At 36.8% G+C, this 24,705-nt stretch overlaps 1 protein-coding gene across 5 annotated transcripts in view; it reads left to right on the forward strand.

Moving 5' to 3' along the window:
* The window catches only part of LOC140155989 (uncharacterized), a 46,578-nt gene that overhangs the window by 17,292 nt on the left and 4,581 nt on the right, over nucleotides 1-24,705 (forward strand). Inside the window, exon 1 of one of the 5 annotated variants that reach the window (XM_072179043.1) lies at nucleotides 11,717-11,907. The exons of the other annotated variants lie outside the window; for them this stretch is intronic. Coding sequence (XP_072035144.1) covers nucleotides 11,881-11,907 — 27 coding nt within the window. The 5' untranslated portion in view covers nucleotides 11,717-11,880. Of the gene's footprint in view, nucleotides 1-11,716; nucleotides 11,908-24,705 lie in introns of those variants that run through there. 5 annotated transcript variants of the gene reach the window in all.

Below are 24,705 nucleotides of genomic sequence, written 5' to 3' on the forward strand. Positions count from 1 at the left end.
TCTCTTCTCTTTTTCTCTCTTTCTCTTCTCGTTTTCTCCTTTTCTCCTTTCTCTTCTCTCCTTTTCCTTTTTTTTTTTTGGGGGGTGGGGACCAAAATGTGGGGGGGACATTTGATATTGTGTCCCCCCCACTTTGAAAAGTGAGGGGATGTGTCCCCTGTCCCCACCCGATTCGACGACGCCTTGCCCATACAGTAAACATAGTCGATTATGTACTTGTTTGTGTAAAACTCCCAGATTTAACTCCAAGGTAATGAAACTCCATGGCTGAAAACTCCACATTTGGGGTTTATAGGGGTGTTTTGCATATTCATAACCCTCTATTGTTGTAGACCACCAAATAAACTTGCCAGTAAAAAGCCAAAATTATCTTCTCTGATTGACAATATTTTTCACATACTTTTGCTGTCAATGTATTAATTATCAACCAATATTTGATCTTCATAGGTTCAATTTTTACTAAAAATTCTGAAAGCCAACAACACAATTTTGAGCATTTTGAAATGTTAAAACTTAAAAGTTAAAACTTAAAAAAGTTAAAACTTGCAAATCTGCCTCTGACACTTGTATCATTGCATGGCCTACTTTTCTTGTAATATCAATTAAAAAAAAATTCAAATCTACTTCATTGATCAGGAACTATCTGCCTTAGATCAGAGCATTCCAATAGTATCAAAATCTAGGTCCGAAAGGACGCGTAAATTGTCTCCATACATGCCTTTTACTGGAACTCTTTATAATTAAAGACCGAAATAATAAGACTAGTTGCGTATGACTTCCTGTCAACCAGACCAAAACTGCTGTACTGCACGGGTCAGTAACCAATCACATCGCGCCTTGGCTCTGACGTCAGATGCAAACTAGTCTTTTTAATTTGGTCTTCAAATATACCATTGCACTCTTTGCGTAGTGATTTGGTATAATGCACCCTTAATACCGGCTTACAAAAATGCAAGGATTTACAAAAAAACTCTAATACCCTACTTTTTAAAATGAATGTTCAAGTATTAGAACACCTCATGCAAGATTGAGCCCAATTTATTTCAGATGATGTATTTTGGTTATTATTTCATGCTCTATTTGTTTTCAATGTATGTTTTCAACATGTTTTGCCCTACTTATCCATACAATATGATTCAAAACAGGTATAATAAAAATTCCCTTGAAAAGGAAATTACCAGTTACATGTATTTCCTTGAAAAATAATTTGAATATACCGTAATTTACTCTATTAAACACTCCCTTACACACCCTATCAATTTTCCAGCAATCATTTTCGGCCATACAATGCCAAAATTTCCATGCTATCTTGTGCAAGTAAGCTTACATTGATCCGCACGTGATCGGTAATAGCTGCAATATGCAGTAAATGACATCGCAAAACCTGGAAGTGAACCGGAAGTTGTTGATCCTAAGTTCATAGTTTGTAATATCGTTATGATAAGCTTACCTTGTCGTTGTCATTTCAAGACCTCTAATAAACGCCCCTGGTTCAAAAATGTCACCCCGGGCGTTTAATAAGAGTTTATATGGTACCATTTGTTAGTGTAAAATTGGTCAAGTTTTGAAATTTCAGCTGTTAGTAAATCATTTGTGACAGCACTTTTTTTGTGTATTAGGCAAATAACAATATCTCCCAAAAGTAAAATATTTTCACAAAATTTGACAATTGCATATCATTATCAAATCTGTTTTAATTCAGGCTAAATATGATATGCAATGCAGTCATGAAAATGACTTTGTCAGAGAAACTGTTAAACCCTTGTGAAATTGGCCAATTCCCATTGAAAAAGCCTGTTTTCAAAAATCCAAGTGTGCCGGTGTGCCAATGGTAGGACAAACAGTTCCTCAAAGTGTAAGCAAATTTGGTGTTTATCAAAATAATGTTTCAATGCAATGAGCCGATGCCCCATTTCTTGTGTGTGGGATGTGGCTAATGTAAAGCAGGTAGCTGCATTATTGAAGTTCAATTCCATTAGCTTTGGTTAATGGCTTTATTTAAGCGGTATGGTTTGTTTCAGATTAGGTATCAAGTAATCCTTATAAAGATTTTGTGAGGAATTATAAGATGAAAAAGGCTTTACTGGGTCAGGTTTTTTATTTAAATGATCAGTGAGTGTATTGAGTTTTGGAGGGAATTAAAAGTTGAGTAAAGTCATTAGTTGTTTGATTGCATTTGGTGTGACAAAGGCAATGTGATTTGCAATGTCAAGAGGTTGCACATTTATGTATGTGGAGGAATTTTAAGATAACACCTTGCTGTTTGCCGATCAAATGGTCTAACTTGGTAGCCAAAGCCAATGCACTTCTTCACATTGGCCTACAATGCATAGAGTGGTAGAAAGCATAGAGGGAAGGAATTGGAAAGATATAAGATAGGAGAGAAGAAAATGAGAAATTAAGAAGGAAAGAAAGAGGAGAAAATGAAAAGGTATGCAGGTGTGATTTCATACTCATTGCCTGCCACGCTTGGCTCCGGGGCTTGGCTGCCTAGTCCTGATGACTGAATGTCAGGGTGGTTAGTCAAATGGCATTTAGCCAGTCCTAGACAGGGATTCAAATTCAACAAGTATCAGCGAATCAATTCTTGTGAGACACAGATTCTCATAAACTCGATTTCCAAGATGTTGAATCTTCAGAAATCAGTCTGTTCTGCTTGCAATTCTCACATGATTCTAGCCAGATGAGTTTGAGAGAAGTAATTTTGATTCATAGAATGCCAAGTGCATCAGAATTGAGCCAGTCTTGAGGAAAGAAAAAACTTTTATTCTTTAATGAATGTTTTGTACAAAATGTGGTGTGTAAAGTCCGATTCTGACTCCACATCTCAGCGCGATGCAATGCTATAAAAACTGAAATCTGAGCCAGGTTCTTACGAGCTCAGCGGTGAAAATTCTCATCGCATGGTGGAAATTTCGGTCTGCGATGGAGTTCGATTTGGTTCAACTTTATAGAATCACGCTGCGATATTACAGTCGTGTGCACTCTTGTGATTGGCTGCTGGAAAATCAAGGTCGGCAGAATTACCATAAAAGGGGATGCAGACCCCACATGCTTTTAAAACATTGCAGCATCGTGTGATGAAATTGAAATGTACATTTTAATTTCATCGCATGATGCTGCGATGTTATAAAAGCATCTCAGCTTCGCATTGCGCTACGATGTGGTGTCAGAATCAGACTTAAAGCCATGTTACAACATTTGCTGAGGAGAACACCCTAAAAAAATGTTCAATTCTGGTTTTTCATTGTAATGTACTTTAGTAAACAAAGATACTCTGCAAAAATCAAGACTTAATGTGCTGTAGTTTTGTCAAATTTTAGAATTTTGAATAAAACACAGGAACCGTCGTTTTATTATTACGATGGAAATATTAGTCGAACACGTATGCAATCTTCATAACACATAACAGAGTACAAGACACACATCAGAAGGTTGTACCGTATAATAAAAGCGCTGGAGTAACATGCATTGGTGCTACATGGATTCCCATTTTCTTTGCTTTACCTCACTTGTTCAGCTCAAAATTAAAAGGGGACATACCTGACAGTAAAAGCTAATATCTTATGGAAAATAAATATTAATCTTATTATTACAGAAATGTTATAATATGATATAATGCTATCACTTTGAAATGATGTCCACATTAGCAGGTGTGATGGTTGATTGCTTTTAAGTGTAGTTGGATGACATTGGTTATTGCTAGGAGTGTGTCCTCATACTTGACTGTAGGTGGACTGGAGGGACTGGGTTTTTCCATAGACCATCTAATAACATGGTCTGTGGGTTGTCTTACATGTATGCACCATGTTAAACTTGTTGCTTCAATTCAACGGCAATGTATCTTTTAATCATCACACAAATGTAATGCCAGTACTCCCACATGGTCATGGAATCGATGACAAAATAGTGATCACTCGTCCTTTTTGGGGAAGAAATTTTATATGATATTTAGTTTAAGCCCCATAAAATGAACTTTTATTTTTTGAAATGAAAAACTATAAATCATTTGAAAACTCTTTACAAAATAATTGAATGCCAGGATCGTTAATTGTCACTTTTTTTTGAGGGGGCATCTCATGATCAAGGTTGGTTGTTGCACTTTATTGTCCAAGTAAATCCAATTGTTGCTATTTGTATTGTTATGTTGGACCTTCTGCAGTATCTGCACAATGAATGCCTTGCCTAATATGACCCACCCAGATTGTCCTTTTTAGAGATTTTTTTTAGCTGTATGAAATTAATAACTGGCTTGGCAAGTCTGCCACCCTTAGAACAGAGTTGGGTTTTTTCGTTGCCTATTACATATAGGCCTAATTTGTAGACTTTTGTATTTTTACTCAAGTATTAAGAATGTTGTGACTTACTTTTGGTCCTGGATACTGTAAACTATTTTGCCGATAAGGGATTTAATTTTGCAAGGTGCCCTAGATTTGTAAATTTCTAATCCCTGAGATTTTATCAAGTTTTGTATAGAATTGAATTTCTGAATTTGCAAAATTTAGTCCTGAAAGCTGCAAAAAAAAAAATACATGTGAAATGAAATAGTTAACAGTATCTTACCAGGGATATCCCTGATCTTACACATTGCCGTAGACAAGTGCAGGGCATGTAGAGTTTCCAAAATGTGAACCTTCTCCCAAAATTTGGACTTTCTTGGATACATTTTTACACCTGAAAAGAGGATCCTTTTATGTGGATGCTCCTCCCCTGCTTACTCATGTACACCTGTACATGGGCTTACAAATGCACACCCTATGAAACCCACCATATGCAACATACCCTACGCAAGTATTTTGCTTGATTCTTACCAGTATTTTGTTCTTAATTTCTTGCACTCGAAACCTGCTGAAATGTTTTTCTCTCACTTGAGTTTTACACACAAACAAGTGCATTGCATACATTGTCACTGCAGGGGGAGGGGCAAGTTTGGTAGAGCATGGAAGTAGGTAGGAGACCTTTTCGCCAGCCCATTCGGGGCTGGTACCTGTTTCAGGTTTGGGGTCAGTTTACTCAAGAGATTATATTTTAGTGGTATTGGAATGATTTTTTTTTTTACTTTTTGTGGTTAAATTTTTTTTTAAATATTTTAATTCGATTTGTTAGGAAAAGTAAGTATGTTTTGCCGTTTCAACTAATGAAAACTAGTGAGTATTACTAAAGTTATGTTTGAATTTATATGACTTTAAAAGTTTTAGGTATAGGCCTAAAATGTAACAATAATAGTTAATATACAGCATCATATGGTCAGCAGAAGAAAAGTATGTCATTTCAGTGTCTTTGACCCCGGGTACTTGACCACGGAACAGCGTGATATCATGTTGATAACAGATCTAAGAATCAAAATCTTCATCATATGGACCATATTGATGTCAAAGTAATTATCTATCCTATCCTGTGTCGTTTTATGGATAAAAATGACTCAAAATGCTATTGATGAAATAGTTGCTATCATAAACATCAGTTTTGCCTTTTCAACGGGAAAAATCCGATGCAAAATAAAGTTTTTAGGGCCTAGCTATAATATGGGCATAATTTATGCATGTAGGCTATAGTATTGAACAATGTGCCCATTTGACATGCACTTATAGATAAATATGGTTATGTGTAGACAATGTGTTGCAATTTTGTTCTGGTATACCAGAACGAAATTCAAATTTCACGATTACTTTGCTAAACGAATTAATCTGCAAGAAATATTTTGTACATAAACATTATGTAGCCAGAGGTTTCCAGTGATATAAAAATCTCAACTTTTTTTGAGAAAAGTTAGGGGATGATGCTGTGGATCACGAAATGCCCTTTTAACTAAAACCTGCAGTCAGTGCAGTGTAGTATTTGTGACGTGGTATATCGAAAAGCAGACACTTTTGGGCAGGATGGTAAATGGAGAAATAGCCAAAAATCTACCCGGGTGATTTTTTCACGATTTGGGTTTATGATGTTATTAATGTTTAAAAGATTGTCTGATCGTTTCAGACCGGAATATAACTGGCATGTTGTATTTTTGAGACATTTTTCAAGGTAATTCCTACTCTCAACACTTGTCAATAATATTTTTAAAGGCAGCTTATCTATTATTAATATTAAAGGCCCATTCAGTGATTTGCTCATCCGGACGATCGTAAAAATCATCAAAATTTTGGTACCGCACCTTTGTTATTACATAGATGTGCTAAGTCTGCGAATGGTTCAGCCAAAAGCCGTGTAGGCCTATTTAAGACAAAATAAGACATTTTACACGAATCTGTATTTTTAGATACTGACAGTATCTAAAATTAGCTACAAGTATTTGAATGGCGGGCTTGAACTTCCTCAGTACTGCTGTTTTCTTCATTTTTGCCAAATTTGGCATTTCAAAAATACCAAATGACAATTTGAACGACTTAGGCCTATCCTTCTCTTTTAAGCAATTTATAAACAATTTTATTTTTTTTACTCTTGCGCTGGGATCACTGAATGGGTCTTTAAGAAATGTGGCGTATCATGTCAAAAACAGACATCTTTTGGACAGCTTATAAATTTGGAGGCTTTCACATAAAGAGCTATTTTGCTCCACAACGCCGTTTTCCCCAAGGACATTCCTAAGCGAAGAAATTGAGTTATGGTTTTAAAAAATTGGAAATTGAAATATCGTGGGTAAAAAGCTGAAAAGACAAATAAAACCAGAACAGAACAATTTAGAGAACAATAATGAATTAATAATAATGAACAATAATGAATTAAAGAGTTGACAGGAGATTAGGAGTTAATGTTTTCTGCAGTTTCAGTGTACATCTTCTCACCGTTGATGGTTTGGTGGACTGTCATGTAACATGGATGTAGTAAGCCGTGATCCTAAATATGCCTTTCACATTGACCAAAACTAATTACAAGACCTCTTCTACATTGAGGCTGGCTTTCCCTTTTAAAGGGAATTTTTATTATTTCCATGAATGAATGTCCCATTATTAATTCATGAATTAACCTGTTTCCATGTCATCAACCATTCTCTTCCAAGATGGTGAAAATATTTTTTTTTGCAAAAATATAGGTCAAGCGTAAACTTAACAGTTCATCTGTAGGTTACATGATTGAAAAAAAAGTAGCAATTTTCATGTCTTTTTTATTGTGTCACTGTCCTATTTTGTCAGAGAAAACGTGAGTACTTCCATAAATCAGTTAATCGAAATTGTATCATACTCCAGACAGTAAATAAAATACATGTATGCCACATGTGTGTCATATTGTAACTTTTAATTCATGCAGACATTTTTATTTCTTCTCCATCAGTCATAATGTTACATATTCATGGATACATACATTTTATACTTCTCATGTTTTAATGCTTCCAATTGGGGTAATATGAAGATATCAAAAAATATATCATAGACTGCAGACTGAGATATTAATGTAGGCCTACGCCAACATCATCTCAGGAAATACCATGTTTGCACCAGGAATAAGCCACTCTTTGATTTTAACTTATTTACTGTCTAATTCAGTCAAATTTATAAAGTAAACAAGCACAGTTACTATCCAATTGCTGAACCCTAGCTCTAATTGGTGAATGAAAAGAAAAGAAGGAAGGAATAGAGAGAAAAGATGAACAAAGAAGTTGTTTGTTTTGTTTGGGATTTGAACCTGGGTGCCAAAGCACCAAGTCAACAACCTGACCAACAAGACCTTGTGTATGTATGACTTGGAGTGGATACCTCATCGCATCAAACTTGTACGTAGTGTAAATTTAGGCCTAGCCTATAGATGTAGGCCTATCAAAGATGTTTTACTTTAGTAAAACCTAGATGAGCTTATCTGTATACCTCTGCGTGGCCGCAACGTAACCGTCTCGGCTGAAACATGCATGTAAATGAATCAAAAAAGGTACGTCAAGACTTTTTTTTTTCTTTTACGTCGAAGAACTCACTTTCCAATTATGCAATCTGTAGTTAGGATAACGAAAACGACTGGTAAGCAAGTCTACTAAATTACCTCAAAATCTGAAGTAAAAAAATGGCGGACAAATCGTCGGACCTTTCCTGAATTAATACAGCATATCTAGCCATTGTCAACATGGGGTTTTCGGTTTGAATATTTTCCTTATATAAAAAACTAACACCTCCGCTATATGGTATTTCATGATATAACATTAATGGAAAGAAAAGTGCAAATGCTTTTCGTGTTTCGAACCGGACGAGTAACAAGCTCTATGACGTCATGATGTAAACAACGTCCGGATCATTAATAATTAATTAGGTAAACCCAAATATGGAAACCTCCAAAACTATGCAAATTAGGTGTTCGACGAATCAGAATACGATCAGCCCACCTCTAAAATTATGCAAATGAGTTGAGGCGGTTACGTGATCATGTACACTAATGCGACTCTTGTGTATAGTACTGTATACCGACCTCTGTGAGGCCTATACACTGTCTCCATTTAAATGTAGCTTCCAAAGTTGCTTTTGCTACAAGAAAATCCCCTCTGTAATTTCTACATAATCCAAAACTACTTGATCAATTCTCTTGTTTGAAAGTATGGAACACAGGCAGATAGTTGTGCTTCAAGTATTAAAGCAGAGGTTTTTACTACGGTATGTCATCATCCAAATGGATGCCTGGTTGTTTGTTTGTTTGTTTGTTTGGCTGGCTGGCTGTCCGGGCGGAAGCAAATTGATGAATCCACTGTGCAGCTCCAACACAATAACCGATCAACTTCATTATTATGTTTTCAGGGTTATTAGGAGTTAAGAAAACCTAATAATGATAATATTGGATGGCTTATTTCGCATGATACCATAACATATCGGATTCGTCATACAAATATCGAACTCGCCGTTGGCTCGTCCGATATTTTTATGACTCATCCGATATGTTATGGTATCATGCTCAGCCATCCAATATTATATCAAACGTGGTATGGTGATAGGATATGCTAACCTGATGTGCCGTATAGTTTTTTGTCATGTTATTTCCATATTTATGAATATTAATGTGCTGATTTTGCTTACATTTTCATTAATCCACTCTGCAGCTTAAACGCAATAACCATTCAACTTCAAACTTGATATGGGGATTGGATATGGTAGCCTGATGTGCTGTATAGTTTTGTGTTATGTTATTTGCATATTTATGCAATAAGCATATTAATGAGCTGATTTGCATATTGCATATTGTTATGCACACCTATGTGTGGGGCCATCTTAATAACAAACCACATAATTCTAGTTCACTGAGAACTACCACCAGCAATCCTTTTACATTTGAGTTTCCTGTCATATTTCAGAAAACAAATAGTAACTTTTTCATTATTCAATATAAGAGGGAATTTCCCACGCTTCATTATTGGTCATCTGTAACATCAAAATGAGCATCTGTTGGGGGGGTCACACAAAATCTGTTTGCAAAGTTGGCATTTACTTACAATGCTCTCCATGCTTTGAAGTAGTATTTTTGTTGACCAGATGATAAGTTATATATGCAGGGGGGGTGGAGTCGGAGGCCAGGGGGCAACAACCTGCCACTTTTGTCATTCAGTCATGGGAATTGCACCCACTCGGGGGAAGTACACATAGTCAAGATGAATTCACACAGACTCCAACTTCTCAGTCATTGGAAATGCATGTAGTCTCTGGGAAAATGCACCTAGTCGGATGAAATGTATGGGCTTCATTAGAGGGGGTGCAATAGGTGATATCAACAATTGAATTTAATGAAGAATTACAAAAAACATGTGCTAGTATCACCTCCCTTCCACTTTTTAGATAATTTTGCACCCCCTCTGCTTTCGAATATGTGTAATTTATAGGCCTACGCCACTGCAGATGATTTCAGCTTCATTCTTGGCAAGGCCCAGCTTTGCTGGGTTGGCTTTTGCTTGTACTAAAGTTAACTTGTGCACAAGCATGGAAAATCTGTACAGATTTTAAATGAAAAAGAAAGGAAAAAGTCACACAGCAAAACATATACTGCATGGTTCAGTTATTTTCTTCATTTATATTTTCATTTAAAAGTCACAGTGGTGTTATTTAGAAGGGGTGTTTATTACAGACAATTCGCCAGCAAAGTTATGTAATGTTACTTTGTCAACGGGATCACGTGCTTGAGTAATGAACCACAATCGAAACAATCACCACACAAAGTATATTGCACTCATTGGCATACCAAAATAGCGTGATCCGGTAACCAAGAGAATTACGTAACCACTTTGATGCTTGATACGGTAGGCTAATTTATATTTATAATAGGTGTAATATTTCTCTAATGTTTCACTTCATGTTTTAATTTTAAAACAATTTAGAAGTGTGAAGAAGAATCTGTTTTAATTAACTTTTGGGAAAAAGGGCCCCGTTTTCCAAATTTTCAAAATTAGAGTCAGTTGATGGAGGACAACCAAACTATTTTTTGTGGCTTTTAAGTAGCAAATACCAAATGCAAATCAAGATGTACATAAAAATAGTAAACAATTTCACAAGTTCATACCATGTAGATTATTATGATGATAAAGGCTTCATATGATATAGCCAGTTCATCTAGGGTCAGCTATGAGGACAAGGTAATTTCATTATCATTCATCACATACATTCACACACAAAAACTAGTGACATTTTATGGGCATGACAATAAAGGAACTAATTAATATGATGTTGAAGCCAGCATTTTTCCCATGTGTATCAGTCTGACTATTATTAGATTTCAAGTAGGCTCTAAATAATGCAAATGTGAATTTAATTCAGTTAATTACGAAAGAAATTTCATATTGGTAGAAATTTGACATGAAGATAAAATACAAAGTTTAGTGTGGTGTGCAAAATGTAGTGAGGAATCTGAATGCATTTGTGTAATGTTGATATTTGAAGGAGATAAGTTCTTCTACTAGGCCAATAATCCCTTGAACTTGAATTCAACTGGTTCTTTACTTTGATGTGACTTTAGAATTGCATACCACTGGGCCAGGGGGCGGCATAATGTTAGCATTCAAATGTTTGCCTATCATACACAATTAGGCCTATAAATTGCTTTTATATTGTTTGCAGATGAGTGCATTTCCCATCAATACATAAAATCAGCCTAAAATGAGTCCTTGCATGGTAAAACTCTTCTAAAATTAATAGGCCTACAACATATACCTATAGAAATGGGCCTAATTGGGATCAATAATGTGATTGATTGAAATATTAATTGATCAATTGTATTTTAATTGTTGTAATTGATTGATTAATCAACCAAATCAGTGACCAAACCAAGTGATCAATCAATCCATTGCAACTGCAGTATTAGTAGCTTTAATGAACATTTGATACTGATTTGAATCCCATTAAATCATGACTAAATACATGACTTGTACTAGATGACCATAGCAAGTACTTGATGGTTCCTTGGAGATTGGTATGTCTAATGATGATGGGTAAGTTCATGGATGTGATGAACCACAAAAGTCAGACTTGTGGTTTTGTACAAACATTTTATATCACTCAATTTTCACCTTTGTATTGTTTTCACCTTTGAATATCCACCCATTAACAAGTATCTGTTTTACCTAGAAAGTCTTCCATGTGTTATTGTTTATGATATGCAAAGTAAACAAAGGAATGACTGTGTGAAATCTCATCATTCTTCCAATAAATGCCATTGTGAAAATTAGCACCCGCAATGATTTTGTCAGTAAGTTCGTCTTCAAGACAGCTGACATACACACACATCTCATGGTGAGTGTATGTGTCAGGGATGTTCCAGTACGTGTACCAAGTGGCAATTTCTTATCACCTCTTGCTGGAGTTTTCGTTTTTCCATTCTGTGCTAGGTTGGGTCGGGGTTAACCCCTACAGTTTAGGGTCACACTTTCAAAGTCGCTTGTTGTTATGGCACAGTCGCTTGTTGTTAAGTGAGTTCTGACAAAACATGGCATCTTTCCGAGGATTTATCAAGGTAACTCAATCAAAGCTTATTTATAAATGGTCAGTGTTATTAATAGCTATCATAGCATTGTTATGTAGAATTAATCCATGAGAGATCTATTCACAGTGATTCATGTGCTTATAATGCTCTGTAATTTCATATATTTTGAATGGCTGATATGTGTTGGCAATAGGCAGATTTAAATACATGAATGGGTTTAAAAGCATCTTCCTAGCTTAAAGACCTTTCATATAGCTGCATTTCGTCTACATGTAGGAGACCTTCCATAAGGTGTTTTGAATTTTTGATACACATGTAAATAGTTAAATAGTACACTATGCATGTTTGTGTTAATTTTTTGAATGAAATTCTAGGAAAAAAGAGTACAAGTAGGCATTTATTCTTGTCTTTTGAACTACAATTACATTTTGCTGTTTGGCTAGACAAGAAAGAATGTTAAATGTTGTCTAGGGAAATTGTTAAGGGCAAGAAAGAAGCCTTTGAAGTCCAAATGATAACCCCTTGTGATGAAGTAGTTATCCGAACTCTGTATTTGCAAAGATTGCCAACATCAAATTTTGGGAAGTTCCTCCGCTCATAAATATAATTCAGTATGAGCATCTTCATTTGAATGCCAAGCCCAAAATGCATTGACTTTGTGTCCATTATTATTAATTGAGTATGATAGAACACAAATTATCGCTTTGCATATTAAAAACACAAACAATTTTTTGTTTTTTTGGGTAAGTCATACATGAATGATCCTAACATTTAGCTCTAGGTCCAGGGACACTACAAAACAAAAAAAACTTAAATTTAAAAAGAAAAGCAATTTTTTTTTCAACTTTTGCAATTGTGGGTACTCGATTACCAGCCCTAAAAATGAGTTGGGTACCCGGGCACAAAATTACCCGAAAATGCCTGCCTTATATGTCATGGGACTCTCACACAAAGAGAAACGCAAGCAAACTGGAGCCAGTTCATTGTAGCTCAGCTCAATATGTCATGGTGATTTATCAGCAAGAACAGCTTAGTGTCTCTGCCATAATGAAACATCTTGGCTGGCTTTCGCTTTAGGAACACCACCTCCAAAGTAGGCTGTACATGATGTATAAAATCAGATTCAACCTAGTCATACTAGTTGACGTCCCTTGGAACCACAACATGTCTTAGCTTGCATCGTCCACCAGAGGCTATAGCTCAAGATTCTTTATTCCATGCACTGACTCTTCTTCAGCATATGCCAGCTCGTGCTTCCCTTGCACCATCTGGGATTAGAACTTTCTGCCAGTAGACCCTGATGCTGCATACCCATCCCTCAACTGCTTCAAAACTGCTCAGAGCATGAAGGTACCTTCATGCTCTGAGTCTGAGGCATATCCATCTGAACTGCCTTTTTCCTTTTTATCCCTGTGTAAGGGTGTATGTGGGTTAGTTTTTTCATTTATCCCAATATCTGGAGATCTGTATGGGGAATATATAGACCACTTGGCATGTGACGTCATTGCCCGGCAGTATGCGTGCGCATTATGGTCATTTCCATTGTTCTTTGCCCTGCAGTGTACGTACGCATCGTAGTTTGCTAAGGACACGTGCATTTTAAATCGCCCGCCACATTTCATATAGTACAAGAAAGCCATTGAACAGTGTAGCGGCTCGTTCAAGCATATCGATAGACGAGTCCCTTGCCTTTGTTGATAAACAGTGATGTCAAGTGGTCTATAGGGTACAGTTAAGTAACTTAGTAGGGGGTAGCAGGGCCAGAGGTTCTCAACCTGATTAGATATTCAGCATAAAATAGGCTAAATTTGAGCTTATTTGCATAATTTATGCATATGGCTAGGTTGTTCTTTTTGTTCTGGAGATTGGCCCATGTTAGGCTAATGTTGTGTGTCTGATTGGATTGTTGCATAATTGGATAATCATGATCGCATGAATGCTCTTGCTTACAGTCACTTTGTGCTTTTGCATTTTGTTAGATTGGTACGTGTTAGGGCTAATGGCAAGTAGGCGGAGGAATTTAACACTCAATTTGAAAAGGAAAAAAAGTTTATTGGTAAACAAGAACTTTCACCACACTGAACCAGTGATGCTCTGTGATTGTTATGTTGAATTAGGAGCAGACATTTTCTTTTACACATTATGCCCTCGTAACCCATTTTCGCCAAAGTTCATCTATTTCTGTCTTTGAACATTGGGGCATTGCCAGGGAGAATTATCTAAAATATTTTTATGCAATTTTAATAAAAGGTAAAAAATTGTCAGTGATTACCCAACTGTAGCAAGGTTGCAACTCCCAAGACAAATAGCTTGGGTTTCTATCCAGGAGTTGCAGCCTTCAGCAAAAAGGTGAGTCAGGCACCAATTCATATAGAAGTGAGGATGTTACTATAGCAAGTAAGTGAATACAATTTTTAAATATATTGCCCTGTACTACAAACAGGTTGCACTCATCACCTGTGTATGTCTGCAATCATAGATTGAATACAATACCCCTCTTTTCAAAGATACTAATCTTACAGGTGCGAGTGATCAGCATGTTATATGAATATTCTATAGAATTATGATCCAGATCTTTATCCCTGTTCTTTGACATCTATGGCTCAATGCGGAGGTACCGCGTGAACATACTAGTGCAGTGCGATATATTCAAAAATTGTATTCACCTATTACTATGGTGGCAATGTCTGAATTGCGAGCGTGCAGTGTGAGCAGTGAGAGCGTGTGAACCTACACATTGGGATTTTGCCATGTACAATACAATGTTTGTTAACGCTTTTCTAAGATGATCAAAGCATATAATATAGAAAAACCTATAATTATTCAAACAACAACTTTAAAAAGTATAAAACTCAAAAATGTAATTAGATGATGAGTGGTATATGATTCCAAAGTTTAAGTCCTGCATACCAAATGACCTAGCACCAAGGGGGAAATATCCATAGATGATCTTCTTGGTGTAGGAATGGAAGTGGACTCTGACAGGTAGATTGGTGCAAGATCATTCAAGGACTGTACAAAAGAATTTATTTGTTAATTAGTAGCCAATGAAGCATGCTAAAGAGCAGGTGATCAGTGAATTTAAGGAACTTGAAAGATAATGCAAGCAGCCTAGGCTTGTTCTGGATTGTTTGCAGGCTTTTGCATTCAAGGAGGAGCACATTCTTCGACAGAACAAATGTGTGCATGACAGTCATACAAGTACCTTGATCGATAGACCTCTGGATTTTAGAAGTGTAAATGTGTGACATGGTCAGGACAAAATCCGGGGCACTTGTATTCCAAGGTGGATCATGCTCATACATGTACTTTCAAAATGGACCCTAAACAAGTATTTTCCTGGGGTATCATTATGTCTTGCAGAATGATGAATTACCAATGAACTTGTAACTTGGTATGGTGATGGAGTATGACCACCTCTTGTGTAGTATAATTTGTACTCATGTTATGGGCACATTAACCTGAACAAGGAACATGCTTTTTGCTATCGGAAGGCAGAGAAGGAACGAAAAAGGAGAGAAGATGAAGAAAGATTTCACTTGGCACCCCCGGGAATTGACCCTGGGACCCCTCGGGACCCGGTGCCACGCACACGATCACCGACCTCATGCCACGGGAAGTCGCTTGCCCGGCCAGCGACATGGTGCCCATAAATGACTTAGGGTGATTGGGCAATGGCATCACGTGGAATGCATGAATGCGCAGTGGTTTTCCTTGTAAGATTTTGTAAGATTTATACGTGTTAGGGTTAATGAAATATTAATGACTTCAATTACATACAATGCCCAAGGCATGCTCATACCATTGGGCGGTGCTCAATGGACAACATTCATAACAGCTCCCCATTTCACCCCTGGGAGAGAGAGGCAAGTAAGGTTAAGCGCTTTCCCCAAAAGCACAACACGATGGCACCGCCTGGGCTTGAACTCGCAATCCACCGATTACAAGGCAGATCCCGTACCGCTGCGCGAACGTGCTAGAGACATGTAGGCCTATATCATACCTTACTTCCATGATGAAATAGATGTACATGCTCTGTTGATTACTGCTGCCATTGTACACATATTTATAGTACAATTCATGTAGTGTGTCATTTATGCCTGTGTCATGTGTGAAAGTAGGTCTGCTGCCAGAAATAAATAAGCCCAGGGTACTGCATATGAATAGGAAGTGTCATCAAAAAGAATGATTATAGTTATGATTTATTTCAAATTACAGAAATTATGACCAGTGTTAAATAGAAATAAAACAGAAAAAAATGTATTTTTAGGGACAGGGGAATATGGCATGGTAGTGCAGGCCAATTAAACTATAAATTTTGACAAATTGGCTCAGTGGATTATAAGAAAAAGTATCATTCTGGGCCACTTTAAATTATATACAAAATGCTTATTTGGGCCATGCATGTGCCACCTCAGGGGCTGTGCAGTAATTATGTATACTCAGTGTTCGAAATATGCCTCAAAAGGTTACAGGCCAGCCGGGCTTGACCTTAAAAAGTTACCAGCCAGCCGGGCCGGCAACTAGATGCCAGTCAGAAAAGTTACCGGCCAGGCCAAAAAGTTACAGGCCAATGGCCAGCTGACCGCCCTATTTCGAACGCTGTGTACTGTACTGAGTTTTGTACTGAGTTGGAGGGTGAATTCTCAAAATGGTCTGCCGGAAATAGCTTGGGCCCTCCCTTTTTACATGCCAAAAGCTGTTTGTCCCCCTTTTGATATGCCAAAAATTCTTTGCCCCTCACCCTGACACATAAGGTCTGATTTTGGAACATATATATTTAAATCCTTAAATTTTCTTATTATCATTTGAACATTTTGCTATGCTTTTGTGGTGTAATATCAAAATATTCCCTCAAAATTTATGGGCTCTCCTTTTTCCGACCTGCCAAAAAATCTTGCCCCCCCCTCCGAGTCCTGGGGACCCCTCAATTGCCAAAAAAGCCTTGAAATGCCAGTTTGATTTCCATGAAGATTAAATCATGAAATTTGATTTAAATTGACTTCTTGATATCGCATTTCGTTCATAGATTAAGAAATAAGCACTACAGCCCCGCCCACCCATATTTTCAGCTTGTAACCATGGTAACCCATCCTGATTTTTGTGAGCAAATCAAGATGCTCTGTATAAATGTTTGTTAGTATTATTAGAAAACTATTTAGTTACAGGTGCTCACAAAAACATTGGTGCAATTTAAAACACCAAATTTGTGAACATTACCTGCTTGTTACATGTACTCACAAAAATATTGGTGCAATTTAAACACCAAATGTGTGAAAATTACCTGCTTGGCTTTATGATTTCATATTTTTGTTACACTGTGAGGTCATATTTTATTACCAACTTTATTTGTTGTTAAAAACTTACTGAAGCTTGTCTTCTTTTTATCAAAATCAGTCACCGGTAGGTCAACTATAATAGTCTATTTATCATCTGAAGATAACTATGTGTGGGAGATACACAGTGTAATATCCTCTACAATTTTTACCAAGTTCTGCTTTTTTATCAAATTAATTTATTTCACTTGTTTTTTTAGGTCAAATATTATTACATATGCATATATTTATTTATTTATTTAAAGTTTAAGTGACTACTTACTAATTTGTATACCTAGAACAGATAATATAAATAAAAAGCAAGTTTTTTCATGAATTGCAGTCAAATTCATTGTACATGAACTAAAAGATCCATCATAGAATGATTTTCTGGCAAAAAAAAAAAAGCAAAGCTGTGACACAAAGCGCTTCAGGTGATTTTTACATCAGTTCGGTTAGATCAGTGTTGCAATCCACAGCATGGGGCCATGCGTGGTGACTTCATTTGCTATAAGGAAAAGTTGCTAGCTACCACAAACTACCACTGCACTGGTAAATTGTTTCAAGATAAAAAACAATTACGCTGTCAAAAACAACTTGTTTTGGATATTTTGATGATATTACTAGCATCAGGTGGGTGTATGTCTGATTATTTTGTGATAGGTTGTAGAGAATGACACAGTGTTTATACCCATGTGTAGGTGTTTTAGAGTACATAGAGTTTCAGATTTTGTCAGTCTAAATCAATCCTGATTTCAAAATGATATCAGGTGCATTCACAACAAAATAAAATATGATCATTGAATGATTGTTATAGTTTTAATTCAACAAATTATGTTATTTACATTTCAATTATGATTTGGGTTTTTCATTTCACATGAATAGCAGTAGTCACCATTGTGTTATGGCTTTTTGCAGTGTTAATGATGATGTTAATAAAGTAACAAACTTGTACGTGATCCATAAATGTGCAAAAAAAATTTTATTCTGGAAATTAAGCTCCCATGTGTGCGGCGGGGTTTATGGCAGGTATCTGGTTACCCGAATATTGGTGATGCTAATCTCTAAATAATCTAGGAGTGCGAGTGTAAAGATTGCGTCCCACAAAATGAAAAATTTCATCCAGATTTTTATCAAAATATCCTTGGGAGTAAAGAGTTCTACAAAAATGCCTCATTTGACAACCTCAAAGCTATCCCTAGGAACTGCCACTCTACGTCACAAATGTGGACCAGTGTTAAGTTAAAAAGTGTAGTTGGGACCAGGGCCTGTAAATTTCAATCAAACCCAAGGGCCTGAATGGCTATCTAACCTACAATCATAGAATTTAGTCTTGGGACAGTTTAGGACCATGAGCTAAAATTGATCCTCCCCCCTAACGATGTTGATCGGGGTCTTGTCATCAGGCTCCGTGTTGGACTCTGCAACATTGATTGGTGGGGGAAGGGGAGGGATATGGCTTACAGGAGGGTTGTATCTAACCTACAATCATAGAATTTAGTCTTGGGACAGTTCAGGACCATGAACTAAAATCGAACCTCCTTCCCCCCGTAACAATGTTGATCGGGGGCTTATCATCCGGCTCCGTGTTGGACTCTGCACATTGATTGGTGGGGAAGGGAGGGATATGGCTTACAGGAGGGTTGTATCTAACCTACAATCATAGAATTTAGTCTTGGGACAGTTTAGGACCATGAACTAAAATCAATCCTCCTTCCCCCCTGTAACAATGTTGATCGGGGTCTTATCATCAGGCTCCGTTTTGGACTCTGCACATTGATTGGTGGGGGAAGGGGAGGGATATGGCTTACAGGAGGGTTGAGGCTACATGTAGAACATTACTTGAAAACATCCATCAACATTTACGTGACTGGGGATGAAAACAATGAGTGCAATTGACCATGTGTCCCAACACAATATTTCTATGATTATAGTTTATTTAGGGCACTGCCTAGGCTCATGTCCTGCTTTCTTGGTAGTGTAGCGATGGTTTGTATTAAATTGTCTGGTCAACCTGACATAGACAAATGAGTTGTCATAGATGTCATATCTCTAAACATATGATGTTTCTGGGTCAATTCTAATGTAAGCAAGTTAGGTCATCTGGAGGTGATAAGATGTTTACAGAACCTGTGATGCTACATGTAGATATAGGCATATACTAGTCTTCAACTATAGTGTGAGCTAAAGCAGGGATGCAGAGAGTTCAGATTCAGTGTCACTGTTATAGGTGTGGTGGCAGAAATGCTTACATTTAACTTCCTTTTACTTGAATATTTGGTATCAATAATATTTTTTTAGCCAAGGCCATGAAAAAAAAAACCCTGAACATTTTCAAAATATGTTTGCAAAAAATGATCAAATTTTTGCCAAATTTTCAAACTTTTGCTGATATTTTAGGGTCATTTTAGCCTCCAGCTTTAAAAGTTCATATGCCTGTAAAACATTAAGTGTTGTTTTTTTTTGTTGCCTAATTTGCATTTTTATTATTTTTAAAAAAAGATTCAAATATTTTTCCCCAAATATTTTGTTTCAAACTTTTGGTGGTCTAAAGCCCGATCCTGACTCCACATCGCAGCGCGATGCGATGCTATAAAAACTGTAATCTGAGCCAGGTTTTTACGAGTTCAGCGGTGAAAATTCTCATCGCGGTGGAAATTTCGGTCTGCATGATGGAGTTGAACAATGTTCAACTTTTTCGCGATCGCTGCGATATCGCAGCCGTGCAAGCTTCTGATTGGCTGCTGGAAAATCAAGGTCGGTAGAATGACCTTAAAAGGAGATGCAGACCCCACATGCTTTTAAAACATTGCGCGATGAAACTAAAATGTACATTTTAATTTTGTCGCGCGATGCTGCGATGTTTGAAAAGCATTGCAGCATCGCATCGCGCTGTGAAGTGGAGTCAGGATCGGGCTTAATTTGGATATTCATTTGATAATGGATCTCTCTCTCTCTCTCTCTCTCTCTCTCTGGGTCAGATGGTGCAGGATTGTGAGGCTGCTGTGGTCTTCACAAGAATACGCTATCTACTTCTATCAAAAGCCAAATGTGTTGCACCATACATTCCGTGTGATGAAACGTTCTTCACATCATTTGTCCAAGATGTTGATGAACGTCCCCTTCCACGATGGCCTTCCATGGCTCGCTGAAGCTCAACTCCACCATCCTGTCTTACAATGTGGCCAAAGTAGCGCAATTTCCTATCAATGATAGACTTTCTGATGTTTAAGTCTGTGCCAATCTTATTCATGATAATAATATGTACTTTAAAAAATATAATCTGCCATAAAATTTTATTATGTCGCAAATTTCAAAAAATCAAAATTATTTGATATCACATTCCTCATATATTCAGAATGCAATTTGTTTGATGTGCTCTCAGGTCTCACAAGGTATTGTGCAAATGTTGCTCTCCGATCCCTTTTCATGTTTAAGAAATAAATTACACAAAAGGTAGAGGCATGCATCCAGAACCACACAAGCCGCGAACCACAAAATTCTAGTTTTGAATTAGGTAAAAAAAGAACTACTTTTGACAAATGCTGCCACCACATAAAAGGTTAGTAGCCCCCCATGGCCCCATGGATGAAATATCCATTTTGGTATCCTTTAATTATGGAAGTCTCTTCAGTTGACACATTGACACAAATAAATCAGCTGTACAATACCAATGGTTTTTGAGGCTCACCAGAGGATGAAGGCTGGATTTGCTGATTAAAGGCCAATCAGAAAGGAAAGGGGTTGGTTTTATGGATAGAAGCTATGCAAGGACAATTTTCTTTCCAAGGAGATCCGTACTTGTATTTTGAATATTTTCACTGTAAGAAAACAATAGAAGCGACAGAAGTAATTTATTGCCAATAGATTTTTGAAAGATTATTATGTAATTATTTCATATTGTTTGATTGCAGCCTTGTACCCATAGTGATGGGACAATTTTCTTTCAAGGAGATGTGTACTTGTAGTTTGAAATAGAAGAGTGATTTTATTATACATTTTAAGATTTGTATCTTCTTTCTTCAGATCATTGAATATTTTAACTGTAAGGAAACAATACAAGCAACACATTTTTAAAGGATTATGATGTAGGCCCCCTAATTATTTCAAATCATTTGATTTCAGCCTTGTACCCATCATGATGGTGCTCTTGAACTATCCAAGTTCAAGAGCACACCTTTTCCACCCTGGACAAGTATATACCTTCAACAGGTTCCAGTAATAATGTAGTAGTAGAAGAAAATTTGTTAATTATCTGGGCGCCATCAAAAATTCAAATTATCATATTACTTTATTGAATAAGGGATCTTGACAAAAGTTAGGACATCACTAATGTACACAATGGTCTTTTTTATGATGGGCAATATTTTCATAGACTTTCCACAAATATTCCTGCATTTCAGTTATGTAAGTTAAGACTTCAATGCACTTAGATATTGTTTAAATTTCAGGATATTGGAATTGCATTTAGGGTCTACTTCGTAGGGCCTAAATCATATCAAAAATGGCAACATTTTTGTTTTGTTTCTGTGTTTTTTTAAAGTTCAGCTTAAACAACCTACATTAAAAATTCCAACCTTATAAAGTAGCTCTATGGTTCTGGTTTATTATTGGATGATGGCAATGTTATCACCAGCAAGATTTTGCTGGAGGCCAATTACATTCCTACCAGGTGTCACTGTCAACTGCAGTAGACTAGACTTACTTCAAGATCTTGGTTTGTTTTGGTTCATGATTTGCACATTTCAGGATTCATGTGAAAAGGGATAATTTTCGCCCATGTAATTGTTCGCGCTTTACCAATTTTGAACTACATTGCTTGTTTTTAATTTCAAGATTTTGAGTTTTCTTACATAGAGCTATGTATTAAAAGAAGATATTCAGATGTTTTTATTTTCACGGTAGCTGTGTTGCAAGCGAAATTAATGTACTACAAAAATTTCCACTTTTACAGTATGGGGTATTGGGAGACACCCACTGAAAAGCACAATATTTTGCTGCTTGAAATTTTCATAATTCTCGCTATTCGCAATAAGGCGCCGCCAGCGTTTTGCGATGTAATCGTGATGTATCATGGGAAAATCGTGATGTATCATGGGAAAAGGTCGACATCCAAGTCCGCGCAATACGAATATTACCATGCTATTACATAGGAACACGTGACAACATTTTTTAGTTTGTCAATATAACGGCAAATCGATAGAGAAAAAAATTAATTGTGCACATTTCAAATCACATTATTAAGTATTATTGAGTATATATTCGCGTGTAACACCTTTATTTTGACAAACTAAAAAAATATTGTCACATGTTCCTATGTAATAGCATGGTAATATTCAGATATGCATGGACTTGGATGTCGACCTTTTCCCATGATACATCACGATTATTATCGCAAACCGCTGGCGGCGCCTCTTATTGCTAATAGCGAGAATTTGATGAAAATCAACAACACCTATAGATGAGTTGACCTCAATGTTTATCAACAAAGGCAAGGGACTGGTATATCGATATGCTTGAGTGAACCCCATGAAACCACTACACTGTTCAATAGCCTTATTGTGATGTGGCGTAAGTTTTAAAAACACAAAATATGCTCGCGCATACTGCCAGGCAAAAAACAATGGAAATTGTGATGATGCATATATGCATACTGCCAGGCATTGACATCAGAAGTCAACTCATCTATAGGAAACAGAAATATAATTTGCGAACTAGCAAATTTCACGAATCCATGTCACTCACAAAATGCACAAAATTTTCATTCAGCACAAACATCCATTGAGAGTATTCACAATTTGACACAAACATCCATGCTTTTCAATATATTTCAAGATCTTCAAGTTCAACTGTGGATAGGCAAGTGAGATGGCATGAGCCATAGTTTTCCAGATTTAGTCATTTAACTAAAAATCTGCAGTGTACTTCTTAAAATATTATACATTGATCTTATACTACAGGTCAGAAACCGTCAGATTGCATCTGTATTTCCATAGATCTTGCGGTTCTTGAGCTACGGCCAATGTATCAAAAGAAAAAGTCTTGGCCATTCTCCCATTCGAAAAAATTCATGCACATAGTGCAGAAATGATAAGCCTCTGAATCTCCTTTATAGAACCCAAACCACTCCTTTTGTGTGCCAGCTTTGTTTGTCTCAATGATTAGACGGGGTATTCCCCATGTTGATGCAATGCTAGGGGATCAAATAAAACGTCAAGGAAATTGACTCAATTAGTAAGTTAGGAACAACATTTAAACCATTTTGCTGACAATATGTTGTCTGATGACATCAACTTGTAATTAGGTATTTTTAAAACATTGAAATGGGTATATGAAATCGGTGAATGATAACAATGTTTTAGATACCGATAAGGTCAAAATCGGGCCTATTTTTATTTTACCGATCATATCGGTTAGACACTAATATATCTAGACCAGTGGTTCTCAACTTCATTTATAAGAGAGTCAAACACATTTCAAACATTGAGGGCCAAATACACCCCTATTTCTTATATTTTCCTTTACATTTTAGAGGTGTTCAAGGGCCAAATATCAGTGATCGGCAGCCCAGATTTGGCCTACAGGCCACCAGTTGAACATACATGTTTGAGGGCCAAATGTAACCCATTTCTTATGTTTTCCTTTACATTTTAGGCCAAATATCAGTGATCGGCAGCCCAGATTTGGCCCACAGGCCACCAGTTGAACATACATGCTTGAGGGCCAAATACACACCCTATTTCTTATATTTTCCTTTACATTTTAGAGGTGTTCAAGGGCCAAATATCAGTGATCGGCAGCCCAGATTTGGCCCACAGGCCACCAGTTGAACATACATGCTTGAGGGCCAAATACACCCCTATTTCTTATATTTTCCTTTACATTTTAGAGGTGTTCAAGGGCCAAATATCAGTGATTGGCAGCCCAGATTTGGCCCACAGGCCACCAGTTGAACATACATGCTTGAGGGCCAAATACAGCCCATTTTTTCCTTTACATTTTAGAGGTGTTTAAAGGCCAAATATCAGTGATCGGCAGCCCAGATTTGGCCCACAGGCCACCAGTTGAACATACATGCTTGCGGGCCAAATAAACCTTTATTTCTTATGTTTTCCTTTTCACGTTAGAAGTGTTCAAGGGCCAAATATCAGCGGTTGGGGGCCAGATTTGGCCCACAGGAAACTATTTAAGTTTTGTAAATTGGGACCCCACAAATTTCACATGTGCAAAGGGAGGAGCAAAGAGTTTTTGGCAGGCTCAAAAGATATGGTTTTCTACATGTCAAAATTTCCAGCATTTGTGCTTATTTTTCAGTATTTCATGCTATATTATAATATTAATATGCAAAATATAATCAAGAATCAAGTCAAGGATACTCTGAAATTGTTTTATAAATACAAAGAAAAAGGAAGTACATTCTTCATTTAACCATCATTAAGTTTGACTATTTTACTCATGCATCTTCTGGATGTTCGAGCACTTTCGACTCGCCTCCAAAATGCTAGCGACATTA

Source organism: Amphiura filiformis, chromosome 6, assembly GCF_039555335.1.
Source record: "Amphiura filiformis chromosome 6, Afil_fr2py, whole genome shotgun sequence".
NCBI classification, from domain to species: Eukaryota; Metazoa; Echinodermata; class Ophiuroidea; order Amphilepidida; family Amphiuridae; genus Amphiura; species Amphiura filiformis.